Source organism: Lipotes vexillifer, unplaced genomic scaffold, assembly GCF_000442215.2.
Source record: "Lipotes vexillifer unplaced genomic scaffold, Lipotes_vexillifer_v1.1 scaffold98, whole genome shotgun sequence".
Lineage (NCBI taxonomy): Eukaryota > Metazoa > Chordata > Mammalia > Artiodactyla > Lipotidae > Lipotes > Lipotes vexillifer.
In genome coordinates, this window is record NW_006799611.1 from 1,683,365 (window position 1) to 1,697,191 (window position 13,827).

General features: G+C 52.0%; 1 protein-coding gene across 2 annotated transcripts in view; it reads left to right on the forward strand.

Moving 5' to 3' along the window:
• STXBP1 (syntaxin binding protein 1) overlaps positions 1–13,827 on the forward strand; it is a 71,946-nt gene that overhangs the window by 54,925 nt on the left and 3,194 nt on the right. The window contains exons 15-19 of one of the 2 annotated variants that reach the window (XM_007471730.1): positions 734–843; positions 1,882–1,983; positions 3,986–4,071; positions 7,339–7,493; positions 9,118–9,242. In XM_007471730.1, the coding sequence (XP_007471792.1) occupies positions 734–843; positions 1,882–1,983; positions 3,986–4,071; positions 7,339–7,493; positions 9,118–9,227 (563 nt within the window). In that variant the 3' untranslated portion in view covers positions 9,228–9,242. The remainder of the gene's footprint in view (positions 1–733; positions 844–1,881; positions 1,984–3,985; positions 4,072–7,338; positions 7,494–9,117; positions 9,243–13,827) is intronic. The other variant, XM_007471731.1, reaches the window with a different exon arrangement.

Here is a 13,827-nt window from a genome sequence, read left to right on the forward strand (position 1 = left end):
AAAAAAAAAGAAAAAAGTTGGAGGACTCAAAATTCCCGATTTTTAAAGTTACTACAAAGCTACAAAAAAAAAAAAAAAAAAAAAAACAACAGTGTAAAAGACAAGGAAAAGGGAAGGAAAGGGATGTTTAATAAGATCTGAGGGGCTCTTTACATCTGGGGAAATGTCATGTAGGCAGATCAGTTGCAACTAGAGGCTGAGTATCCCCCAGTGATTCTGGAGTTAGTCAAAGGGACAGGATAATTCGAAGAGGACAGGGTGGGGACAGCTGGGAGAGTCTGTTGGCTTTATGGCCAGCTTATTAGAGCATTTCTGCTAGATACTTTTAACTTGCCCCACATTTGTAATCTGTGCCTTTAAATAGCTGATTTTAACCCACATCTGCTGCCCATAAGTGTCCATAGGTGTCCATTGTGCCAAAGATGGACACAGAGGCTCTCCTGTCCAAGCTGACTGTGATGTGGGCCAGGGGTGGTGGTGACGGCTGAGAAGCAGGAGACGGATGGAAATATAGACGATGAGGGGCAGCTGCTGATGGTCATAGCCCGTAGGCTGGAGTGGAATTGGAGTCCTGATCTTGTCTTGTCTTACAGTAACCTTGATGCCATGAGCGGATTAGTTCCCACTAATCCTGAGGAGGAAAAGGGGCACTTTTCCCCCCAGGCACTTAGCTCTGCTTCTCAGTGTGTGATGTCCAGGGGCTGGTGTGGTGATCGGGGTTTTGTTCTCACAGGCATCACTGAGGAAAACCTGAACAAGCTGATCCAGCACGCCCAGATCCCCCCGGAGGACAGTGAGATCATCACCAACATGGCCCACCTCGGGGTGCCCATCGTCACGGACGTGAGCACCAGCATCGGGGGGAGGCAGAGGGGAGACAGCAGCTCTCATCTCTTCTCCCCGGACTGACTGAAGGCAGTTTACAGTACACACACTCGACACTGAGAAAGAGAAAACATAAAAGAGGGATGCAGGTGTAGAGGTATAAGTAGAATCAAGGCATAGCAGCAGGAACCCAGGCGGGCACATCAAGGAGGCACACACAGTCACAAAGCTGAGCTGCGTCTGTGAACCCACCCCAAATAGGAGTCATACCAGCCCTGTCCCACGTGTCTTGAGTCAGCCTGGCTCTGCCGTAAGACACTTAGACTCAGCATCTTCTGTGAGGTTGCGAACACAACACTTAGTGTCACGCTGCCTTGCCACCTTTGGGTCTGCTTCTCTGACAATGACTCAGGACCCAGTGGGGTCAGGTGTGGGGGGCCTGACCAGCAATGAGCTCTGGAAGAGGCCTGGCAGGGGGCTCCAGGACTCTTCAGAGCCCCCCGCCAGGAACCTTGCTTGTAGGAACCCCACTTCCTGCAGGGAGTCAGCTCACGCCTCAGTGCTGGTAAAGCAGGGTTGTAGGTGTGCTCCTTCTGGAATCTTAGAGTCAAAAGCTTTGTTCCGGAGCCACCAGACCAGAGACCTGTGACTGGGGGCCATCTGGCATTTTCAGGCCCTTGTTCACAAAGGGACCAAATGAGAACAGAGATGATTCATTCAGTGCATCCCGTGCTATTGAAGCAAAATCAAAGTCACACCAAAGCAGTATTTTCTCCTATAATTGACAACAAACTAATTTTTTTAACCCCCTGCATTTGTAAGAAAGGGCACTTATCCGTTTGGCCCATGTTTGCCATTTTTCCTGGCTTTGAAGAACCAAGTTTGCTCCAGGTTCTTGGGCTGGAGCCCACAGGGCATCGTCCGGGCTTTTGCAGGAAAAGCTCCCTACTTCTTAGTCTTTGCCAGGGCTGACTCCCGGAAGGGAGCCCAGGGGCCAGCGAGGCCTCGCGGGCCCAGGCGCTGACTCGGAGCCTCGGATCGTGTGTTCGCTTTCAGTCCACGCTGCGTCGCAGGAGCAAACCAGAGCGGAAGGAGCGCATCAGCGAGCAGACCTACCAGCTCTCACGATGGACCCCGATCATCAAAGACATCATGGAGGTCAGCGCAGGCCGAGACGAGGGCACAAGGGCAGCCAGGCCCGGGGCTCTGCATCTGAGGCCTGGGGGCTTCAGCCTCACCTGCCCTCGGGTGGGGGTGACACCCGGGGATTTGCACCCAGGCCTTGGAGGGTTTGTGCAGAGCAGCCCCAGGAGACTGTCAGATGTGGATCCTCAGATCCACACTATTGAGCCCCACAGTAGAGACTCCTCAATGGTACTGCAGCCGAAGGAACCAAACCCGTCACAGCACCTGAAGGTCCTGTGAGTAAGGAGCGCCACGCTAAGGATGCAGCAGGGCGGGAGGGCCTCTGGAAAGAGATCCCAGCCTGTCCTCCTCTCCCGCTGCTCCCCTCCTTCAGCCCTCACATCAGCCAGAGACCCTGCCGATCATGTTTCTGTGCAGCCCTATCCCTTGCCTGGAGTTCTCACTCTCCTTTCCACCTCCTGAATCCTGTCTTCCTGCAAAGTCCCATACACTGGCCCACCTGTCTGACCACCCAGCACCGCAGAGGCCTCCCTGGACTCCCACAGCATGTGTCAGGGATGCTCTTTACATGTGTGTGCTGCTCTGTGTTGGCTCATCGTTTTAGACCTTGGTCCTGTGCCCTCACCTGACGTGTCCTCTGGCACCGAGCCTTGCGCATAGTAGGTGTTTCGTGTCTGTGAAAGTCAGGTAGCCCAGCGGTGTCCCTTCCTCCCCTTCTTGTAGCTCGAGGTCGAGGAAACCCTGTGTAGAATCCTGACGCACCCTGGGAGCTGTGGGGTGAGAATTGGAGATGGTCTTTCCAGTTCTTGCCCTTGACAGGAGGATAGGACTGGGGTCCAGAGAATGCAAGGTCTTGGCCAGGATCCCTTTGTTAATTCATAGCAGTCCATGTGTTCCCACTGAATTGTACGTTAAAATAAATATATTTTAAGTATATATAGTGAGTCAGCTTCCTATTTTTAAAACCCACAAACCAAAAAGATGGGTGAACATGAGACATCTTGAAACCAATTACATTTCTTTGCTTGGCAGAGTAGATCAGCCGCTCTGTCTCATTCCCTCCTTTGTTCTCTGCTCCCTTTTCCTTCCCCCCACAACCCCAGTCCCCCAAAGAGACATGTGTGGGCTTCACACGGTAGCTGTTAGGAGTGTAGACTTCTCGGCAGCAGGGGGTGGGTAGCTGGATCCACCCACCAGATAATTAGGCTCTTGGGAAACCAAGGCTGTAAGGCCTCAGCTTGCCTGAGAGACTGCCCATGCCTAGTGTCTTCAAGACGGATGGCAAGGGTCAGGAGTTTATTGAACAGGATGCGACATTTATAACCTCACATGAAACATAAAAGGGTGGAAGAGAAGCAAGAAAAATCAATGCAGGTTTTTTTTTAAGTTTATTTTATTTATTGTTTTTGTCTGCGTTGGGTCTTCGTTGCTACATGTGGGCTTTCTCTAGTTGTGGCGAGCAGGGGCTACTCTTCGTTGCGGTGCACGGGCTTCTCGTTGCGGTGCACGGGCTTCTCGTTGCGGTGGCTTCTCTTGTTGTGAAGCACGGGCTCTAGGTGTGCGGGCTTCAGTAGTTGTGGCACGTGGGCTCAGTAGTTGTGACTCGGGGCCCTAGAGTGCAGGCTCAGCAGTTGTGGCACACGGGCTTAGCTGCTCTGCGGCATATGGGATCTTCCCGGACCAGGGCTCGAACCCGTGTCCCCTGCATTGGCAGGCAGATTCTTAACCGCTGCGCCACCAGGGAAGCCCAACGCAGGTTTTTTTTAAAAACCTCTCTTCAAGAGCAGACCTACAAACTTATCTCATTGTATCTGCTGGTTATGGAGCATCTGGTCCGCCCGCTCCGAGCTCGGCGTGAGGCACCCGGCAGCGGGCAGCGGACAGGGGACCTCTGGTTGTTGCAAAGCTGGCCGTGGTTTTGGCTGAGTGACTTGTTCTTCGAATAGTCTTACCTTGATTGCGTCAGCCCTTTGCAAAGAGATGGCCGGTCGATAGCTGTGTCTCTTCTTTCCAGGACACCATTGAAGACAGACTTGACACCAAGCACTACCCGTACATCTCCACCCGCTCCTCTGCCTCCTTCAGCACCACCGCGGTCAGGTGAGTGCGAGTCCCTGAGCAAGCGAGCAGGGAGCAAGCGGCACCGTGTCTGGTTGGATGGCAGCCGCGCGGCAGTCCTGCTGTGACGCCGCACGACCCTCGAGAACCCTCCCACTGCTTCTCATCACAGCCAGGGTGCAGGCCAAGTCCTTGCAGGGGCCCATGGGGCCCTTCAGCCCCTGGCTTCCCGTTCCTCCCTCACTCCCTACTCCTCCCCCACTTCAGCCACACCAGCCTCCTTGCTCTTCCCCGAACACACCAGGCTTACTTCTGCCTCAGGACCTTTGCACTCGCTTTTCCCTCTGCCTGAAATGATCTTTCCCCAGGTATCTCTGCATGGCTCACCTCTTTTCTCCTCCAGGTCTTTAATAAATTGTTACCGTCTCCCATCTTCCCTAACCACCCTGTTTGAAATTACAGTACACCAGTCTTCCTAGCAGCAATATTCCTAATAGCTCAAAAGTGGAGATGACCTAAATGTCTATCAGCTGATGAATGGATAAAAAACACATGGTACATTCATACAATGGAATATTGTTCAGCCAAAGATAGGGATGAAATACTGATCCATGCTGTAACATGGACAAACCTTGAAAATATTATACTAAGTGAAAGAAGCCAATCACTAAAGCCCACATACACTATGATTCCATTTATATGAAATGTCTAGAACGGGCTAGTCTCAAGACAGAAAGTAGATTGGTGGTTGCTCAGAACTGGGGATGGGGGTAGGGGTTGGGGAATGGGGAGCGACTGCTAATAGATACAGAATTTCTTTTTGGGGTTGATGAAAATGGTCTAAAATTGATTGTGGTGATGGCTCACAATTCTGTGACTATACTGAACACCACTGAATTATACAGTTTAAATGAGTGAATTGTATGATACATGAATTATTTCTCAATAAAGTGTTACAGAAAATAGTGAAAAAATTATAGCACCCCAACTTCCTGTCTCCCTTCCCTGCTTTTTCTCCATAGATTACACCACCGCTTAGTGTGCTGTTAGTATTTACCTTGTTTACTGCCAGTCTCCCCCGACTAGAGTGTCAGCCTCATGAGGGCAGGGATTCGTGTCTGTTTTATCCTCAGTGCCTAGAACAGAGCCTGGAATGGAGTAGGCACTTGGTGTATTCTGTCTTCACTTTTCGTTCATTAGTTAATTTTAGGAATTAAGAAAGGGATGAATACGTCATCTGCACAGAGCCACATTTCTCAGATTCATCCTTGATGGAAACATAGATGATGGAAACGTGGATGCCTTGGGTCTGTTGGGTTTCTGCCACATACCTGGTGATGCTCAGACATTTCTCAGCTTGGAGATGTGAGCAGACAGCAATGCATGCTTCCATCTCTGGGTTCTCCAGCCCTCTGTGTTTTCTTGGCCACCCATGAGGCCTTGTGCATATGTTTTCGAAAGCTCTTCCTCTTGTTCACCACCTTGCCATGTTCATCCAGAAGCTTCTCCTGCTATGCTCTGCAGGCCACATCTCCACGGCCAGTCCCTGGGACTCTCAACACTAGGCACACATTTTGCCTCCAGAATCTCCTCTGCCTGCCTTGTGTGTGTGGCCCAGGCTCCCAGGGTAACACTTTTCAATACATGTGCCTCTACTATACTAGTACATTGCCCACCCGTCTTCTCCCTCCACCACCCCCCCACTTCTGTCGTCACTCTCAGGCCCGCATGATGCCAGTGAAGGCCAAATGTTTATTGCCAGCGTTGGAGTGAAATACAAAATCCCACACAGTACCACAGCCAGGCTGGCTGACAACAGCAGACAAACATGATTGCACGGGCAAAAAAAAAGTGACTGTGAGGTCCTCTGGGCTGGCCTTCGTGATGTGGAAAGTGGCTTTAATGCTGTCCTAAGTCAGGAAGAAGGGTAAAGATTCCACTGTTCAGAGAAGCCTTGCTCTCCTCGTTCTGTTTCAAATTTATCCGAATTTAACTGAAAATTTAGATGACACGGACAAACGCATTTTACAAATTACAAAAATTGACAATTAAAAAATAGAAACTCAGTGACCCCTATTAACTTTTTAGTTACTTTTAAAACTTCCACAAAAGAAATTCCCAACCAAATGGATGCAATGGTGATTCTTCTGGTATTTTACGAAGAAACCACTCAACGTTAACACATTTGCAGATAACAGAAAGAGAGAAGAAACTTTCCCCCTTATTTTACGAGTACATGATCCTAAAAGCAAATCTGAAAATGGCATTAAATAAAATTTCCCTCAAGCACAGAGAGGCAAATGTTATAGATAAAATATTAGCAAACTAAACCCAGTGGTGTATACAAGGAGCAATGCATCTTGCTGAAGGGTTTGAGGAAATGCAAGGCTGATTTAACACTTTAAAATCCTCGACGTAATTCTCCGCACAAGAAAAAATATATATGATCTTAAGAGACGGCCCCTCATTTTGTTTTGATTTTTGTTTTGTTTTCCCCATTTTCTTAGCCTGGAAGCAACCAACTTCTCATTGTTTCCAAGGACAAGGTGAAGGCCCACTGAGGGAAGCCGGGGGCCAGGAGTCGGGGGGGCACCTGGGGAACTGTCCTGCCACTGAGATGCCTGTTGTTCAGGAGGCAGCTCCGTGTCACCTCCTCCAGGAAGCCTTCCCCAGTGATGCCCAGTCGGCACTTGAAGTCCCTCCCCCCGTGTTTGTTCCCATGGCACTGAGCTCCTCTCCTTGGGGCGCGATGCAGACCCCCATCCTCCCGCCACCTGCCCCAGTTAAGCCTGAGCTCCTGGTTGGCAAGAGCCACATGTCACTCAGGTCAGCTCCTCGGTGCCGGGGCGGCCCCAGCCCAGTGAGGCGCCTGGTGCACATCTGTCCAGTGAATCAATGTGCCGGCTACAGACAGGCCCTGGACTCTGTGGTCCCTGCTCCCTCCAGCAGAGTGTCCCAGACAAGCCCAGACCTGTACAACTCGGGGGAGACACCGGGACCAACATCATGTGGGTGAAGCTGCTGAACGTCCAGCTTTAAAGCCGATCTGAAGCTGGCTGTTGCCTGCATGACGGGGTCACCGCACAGGCGCTCCTAGTGATTCCTCTCCCGGCAGCCAAAGTGCTTGATACTTTGCACTGCAGTTCAGTTCAGCCAACACTCGCTAAGCGTCTACTCTGTTTCGGTCACTGGTGTACAGAACGAGTCTGTAACACGTCCCGGAGGTATGAAGTATAAATGCTGTGGATGCAGATAAACATGATTAATATCTTTCTCTCTCCCTCTCCCTCCCCCTCTCTCCTGCCCCAGCGCCCGCTATGGGCACTGGCATAAGAATAAGGCCCCAGGGGAGTACCGCAGTGGTCCTCGCCTCATCATCTTCATCCTGGGGGGCGTGAGCCTCAATGAGATGCGTTGTGCTTACGAGGTGACCCAAGCCAACGGAAAGTGGGAAGTGCTCATAGGTGAGTGGGGCGTGTTTTCTAGAGGGAAGGGACCGCTTCACTGCACTTGGACTCCATTCCATGCTTTGGTGTTTCATTCTGTCTTCGGTTCTCTGTTGCCCCCGAAAAACTTAAGTCTCTAGACATGTTTGTGGACGGCAGACGCTGACGAGCGAAGGGTTCCTTCCTCATGTCTGCACTGTGTCTCTTGACGAGTGGCAGCCCCATGTGGTGGGAAGAGCCTGGTCACAGGCTCCAAGAGACCCAGGCTGATATTCCTGCTCTGCCACTGCCACATGGGTCACCTCGAAAGTGCCTCTCCTCTCCACGCTGTTATTTCCTTACCCACGAAAACGGGGTTAAGAGCACCCACTTACAGCCCAAACTAGGCCTGGTGCTGGCCCGGGGCTGGGGGGTTGGGGGTAGGGTGGTGTCAGTTTCCTGGCCTCCAGCCTCAGGCCCAGAAGACGCTCAGTGAACGGAAGGTAAATGATTACCGGCTCCTTTACCTGTCAGTTGGAGACGCACAGACGAGGAGTGAGAGCAGATACTGCCTGAAACATTGGCCTGGCTTCTGGGCTCTGCTGAGGGTTCCCCCAGCCAGTTCCTGTTACTTCAGGGTCTGTCATACCCCTTCTGGTTATTTCCTGCTGGCTTTCCAGAAGAAAGGAAGCAACTTATAAGAGCTGACTTAAGGCAGCAGGAGAAGGTTTTTCTCCTTTTTCATGCCTACAGGAGCTTCTCCAATTTCTCGGCTGGAAGAGGAAGAGTGAGCTGAGAAAAATCGTGCTTTCTCCAGATGCCTTCCTTTTGTCCCATCTTGCCCTTAACAAAATGGAGTTGCACCTGCCCAGAGTACCTCTTAACATTGATTGGCAAGAGGTGATCAGCACCTACTGCCCTGGCTGGGCCCCGCCCTTGCCCTGATCTCAAAAAGATGTGTCAGTTTTATACCTCCACTTTGGGGGGACCAAGGCGCAGTGCCCCCCAAGCTCTCAGAGTGAGCAGGTTCTGCAGACCAGTCCATGTGGCCGTTCCTGGGCGTATCGAGATGGAGCTGGCACTGTCTTCACAACCTGCCTTCCAGATACCACCATTCATTGGGGAGCTCGCACCTCCCCCCTCCCCTCCCCACTCCCTGAAGCCTCCCCTGTCTGGTCACCGTTTCTCCCTGTGTTCTTTCCTTTCTGGTTACGTGGGCCCCTGTGCCAGAGCTCTCGGTGTTCCCTGCTTGCGTACGTGTTGCATGAGCGTTTTGGCTAACTCTCTGCTGAAACACAGCTTTCCTGGGCAGCAGCCGTCACAGCCAGGCTTCGCTGTAACCCCCTCTTCCATGCTGGCCCGACCCGAGGTTCCCTGTTGGGAGGTGGAGACCCGGGGAGACAGGGTCGCCCCTGCGGATCGGTGGAGAGGCCTGGTGCAGACCGCTGACGCCCGCTGTGTGGCCCCCGCCCGCTCTGTGCATGCCGGGCGTCCTCGTGGCCCATGTGCGCATGCGCCGCGTGTGCACGGGTGTGTGCTCCGCGCGTGCGCGTGCGGCTCGCTCTCTCGCACCTCATTGGCTGCATAAAACGTAGGCCTAAGTTGGCATGTTCCGGTAACGTACCTTTGTTCAAGCAGTCAGCCGGCCTCTGTTCTCCCGCAGGTTCTACTCATATTCTCACTCCCACCAAATTTCTCATGGACCTGAGACACCCCGACTTCCGGGAGTCCTCTAGGGTATCTTTTGAGGATCAGGCTCCAACAATGGAGTGAGAGCCAAAGAACAAAGTAAAAGCAGCTTATTACAGAAAAGAAACTCTTCCACTCTGAAGGGTTTTCTTTGATTTATTCCGTCACTCTTTTTATTTTTCCCTTTTCCGTTTATTATTTATTTGATTTCTTTTAACGAGAAAATGCTTGCAGTTCTTAACACCGATTGAAAATGTGTCCGATGCTGCCCTCACCAGCCCTACCCTGAGCCCCACTGGGCTCCAGCTTGCCAGCTCGCTCATGCCTTGGGTTACCTGTCGCCCAGTCAGACAGCTGCAGCCCTCTGGGCTTTAGACCAGAAACAATCACAACTGCTGTGCACAGTCCTCCAGAGGGAGCTGGACGTGGAGGGATGCCACAGGCGCTGTGCCCCAGCCTCCCGGTCCCGGGGTGAATTTGTGGGCACAAGGCAGAGAACACCAGGCAGCCTCCAGGTTGTGATGTGGTGTGGGAACTTGAGAGTGAGACCAACAGGTGTTCAGGGGACAGTCCTGTCCAAGGCAGAACTCCAGTGGAGATGCCAGTAGGCACACGATCACGAGGAAAGCTTGGCAGAGGGCGTTAGGGGAGACTCCCAGTCAGTGGTAGTTAGATATGCCAGTACCTTTTTCCCAGGACAGACATTTATCCTGAGGAACAATTTCTAAGGGGTGATGGGGTCATAAGCCACCTTGTACATGGTGAACTCCAGCCACCGGTGGAAAGAGCTCATGTCTCCTGTTCCTCTGGGGAAAACAGCACTTAACAGTCATTTGCTCTTTCGGTAATTGCTTTTTATTTTAATTCTCCTGTGGATCCTTTCGAGAGTTGAGAATCATACCCCTCTCTCCCTTTGGAGTTTCCTGGTCAGATTGAGAGCCTTTGGGTAGAAATCCGTTCTCCACGCTATGTGCTGTTTATATTTTTTAATTTTTTAATTTTTTTTTTTTTTTTTGCGGTACGCGGACCTCTCACTGTTGTGGCCTCTCCCATTGCGGAGCGCAGGCTCCGGACGCGCAGGCTCAGCGGCCATGGGTCACGGGCCCAGCCGCTCCGCGGCATGTGGGATCTTCCCGGACCGGGGCACAAACCCGTGTCCCCTGCATCGGCAGGTGGACTCTCAACCACTGCGCCACCAGGGAAGCCCTATGTACTGTTTTTAAAGAGCGTCTTCTCTCCCACCATGCTCGTGCCTTTATCTCAGTTACGCGGGAACCCATTGTCAGTTTGGCAGATTACCCAGGTTTTATTCTTGTCCTCATTCCTTCCTCTCTCTTTCCACCCTTCTTTTGTGCTGGAAATCTCCCCTGACCTGTTCAGATGGCAGACTGACCCTGAAGACCTCACTGCACCATTAGTCATTCTTTAGTTTCATTACACATTCTGTGATGAGGCCACGTCTTGTGAACCTGACTTCGTCTACTCTGTTGAGGATGCACCCTAGAAATGTCTGCACCCCCACCCCGGGCTGAAACGTGGCCCTGTGAGTTACAGAGTGTGAGTCACCTGTCAGTGAGCAGCGGACAGGCATGGACTCCAGCCTCCGCTTGGCCACAAGCACCTGTGTGACTGGGGGAGGTCGTTCCCACTGGGTCACAGTACACAGGGAGGCTGGATGGCAGGGCCCGAGGCTGCTCGGGCTCTGTAATGCAGTCGTTCAGTTGGTGGCTTAAACCAGGCAGCCCTGCGCACTCTGGCACACTCTCTGGCGACCCTTGGGGGAATGGACATCAGAACCCTGGCTGGGTAACATCAGAAGTGTGCTTGTTTTTTTAAAGAGAATAAGCTCCATCCACGAAGGGCTTGCTCTAAAGGTCTGCACCGGAGGCTGTGCTGTTTAGCTCCTCTTTCTTCGCCTGGGCCGGAGATAGCTGCCCCAGGGCAGTAGGGAGATGAGAAGCAGCAAGTGGTTGTGAGCCAGGACAGCCGGGCTGGCTGTGGCGCTGGGCTACCTGCCATCCTGCGCAGGCTGCCTTCACCCTAGAAAGCGAGGCCAGTGGGTGGTCAATAAAAGTAACTTAAAAAACAGCCATTGTTCAGCAGCACCTTGGTAGGTTCGTAATCAGAGACATCTGGTTCTTGTGCAGATGGCAGGTAGGTGGACGACATTTGCTGCAAGATGTATTTCGAGGCTTCTCAAAGGACAAATGAGCAATGACAGACCACTTGCAGAGTCAGAAAGAATCACAAACCCAGACCCCAGGGGCTCCTGCTAGGATTCATTCTGGGATTCCCTGCTTTGGAAGATGCCTCTTCTTTGCACACTGTCTCCTCTGTTTTATGTTCAACCAACAGAGAGGTCTCAGCTGACATCAGAGCAGAGAGAGCACGAACAGACTCTGGCTGTTTGTTCCTGGCTTCTGAAATGCTTTGTTGAACAGTGTTGGATTTTAGAGAGTTCAGTTAAGAGTGAGGCACAAAGCCCTCATACCAGGGAGGTCAGAAAGCAGGTGAGCCTTCCGACTTGCCCACTTCTATTGCGATTGTCCCGGTGACCAAAGCTGAGGACAGTGCAGGGCGTTAGAGGCCGGGTGGTCTCCTCCCCCACGTTGGTGTTTGCAGGAACTTAGCTTTTAAGGGGTGGGTTTCCCCGGCTCAGCAGTGAACAAGCGTCTGCGGCGGGCCCTGTGTGGGTACCAGTGCTGTGCTCCATCCTCCTGGCCCCGCTCTCTCCTCCCGGCCCCTCTATGTCCTGGAGCCGAGGCTGGCTCCCCAGGGCTGGGCTGAAGGAAGTGGGCATGGATAACTGAAGTGCACAGATGCCACCAAGCCTTGGCTCAGTCCCCACTAATCAATCGATCATTTCTCTCAACTGTCTAAGAAATGAAATCTCTCTCTCTTTTTTTTTCTTTTGCGGTACGTGGGCCTCTCACTGTGTGGCCTCTCCCGTTGTGGAGCACAGGCTCCGGACGCGCAGGCTCAGCGGCCATGGCTCACGGGCCCAGCCGCTCTGTGGCACGTGGGATCTTCCCGGACCGGGGCACGAACCCGTGTCCCCTGCATCGGCAGGCGGACTCTCAACCACTGCGCCACCAGGGAAGCCCTGAAATGAAATCTTTTGATTAGATCTTCACCTCGGTGCTCTAGGTGGTTTATGTTAAAAGTACTGACCATTAGGGAATGTCCAGGAGGCCTCAGGAGCTGATGAAAGGGCGCTGAAAGGCTGGCTTAGACCTATTATAGAGCACTTACACGGGAGAGTTTTTTTTTTTTTTTTTTTTTATGTTGAGTACTTTGCTTTATTCTAGATCAGGGTCAGATAAGTTTCATTTTTCAGTGGAACTCAGATTTGAATCTGAACGCAGAGCTGATCCAATGCCCAGCTGCTTTTTCAGCGTTCCCTTACACATCCCCTCCTGGGGCAGGAAGCCACAGGGCCCCCAGAATTGAGAGCAGTGGCACGGCTTCTGGGCCTGGCTGTGCCACCAACACGCCTCACCACCCTGGGCGTCTTGGATGTGGGTGGGCAAGACCGCTGTCTTCCACATCTGGCAGATCATCAAACTCACCTGCGCTGCTCTTAAATATACAATTAAAACCTATCGTTCACCGGTACTGCCCTCAATAGTCTGAGTCAGCAGGACTGTTTCAGCCAAATCCAGGAACAGCTAGACCAGCTGATCTGTCAGAACTCCTGTGGTTTTCAGGTGCTGTCCGTGAGGAAAGAAGGATTTTGTCCTGGCAGAGGTCAGTGTGTCTGGCCCTCAGCTTTGACAGTTTTTGGATGACTTTGTTTTGGAGAGCACCATTCACGGTTCAGTGTTGCAGTTATGTAGAATAAGAGGGACCCTCAGAGCAGTAGAACCCATTTGCTGTTCTAGAGGGCCTACATGGTCAGCCACCTGTGGGTTCAAGTGAGAACATTTGCAGTGTTTGTGGTGGTGAAAAGCTTGACCAGGGTATTGAAGCAATACAGCTGATTGTGTGGCAAGAATTGGCCCTCAGGTGATTCGGATTAACACCAGCTGGTCTGCATCCTTTAAAGAGACCAGGTATTGATAGTTAGGGCCCAGGACCCTAACTGTTGCCTGATACTGTTGGTCCTGGAAGTTTTCTGCTTTCAGTCAAAGATTGGGAACACCAGATGGTCAGCAATCAGATAATATCTGGAAGTTCTGAAGCGTGGATTCCTTCACCTCTTTCTGGCCTCCCTCCAAGTCCTGAATCTGCACATAAGCAAGGGTAGGGGACACCTTGGGATAGGCATCTGCTCAGAGGCCTTTTGGCTGCAGGGGAGGATGTTAGGGACAGTTTCTCTGGCATGTGCATTGCCTTAACCTAGGTAGCCCCCAAGCTAATCCCCCGCACGGAGTTCCGAGCAGCTGTCTTTCAGGTATAGACACTCAAACTGCTGCATCGAGTTGAGATTTGGAAGGCTTTCATTCTGCCAGTGGTTCTGGTCAGAATTTGGTAACGTTTATCCCTGTTTCCTCATTTGTGGAGCAGCCTTTGACCTTTAGGACTAGTAGAAAGATTGATGAGGTCACAGAAATGAGTGTCTTTGGGGGAGAAGAGGACACACTGCTGAAACTGGTGTCACATTTGCCAAAGGAGCCTTGAGTCTGCAGAATGAGTCAGCTTTGGGCACAGGGGCTGGCGCAGGCTGCACTCTCAGGGCATCACC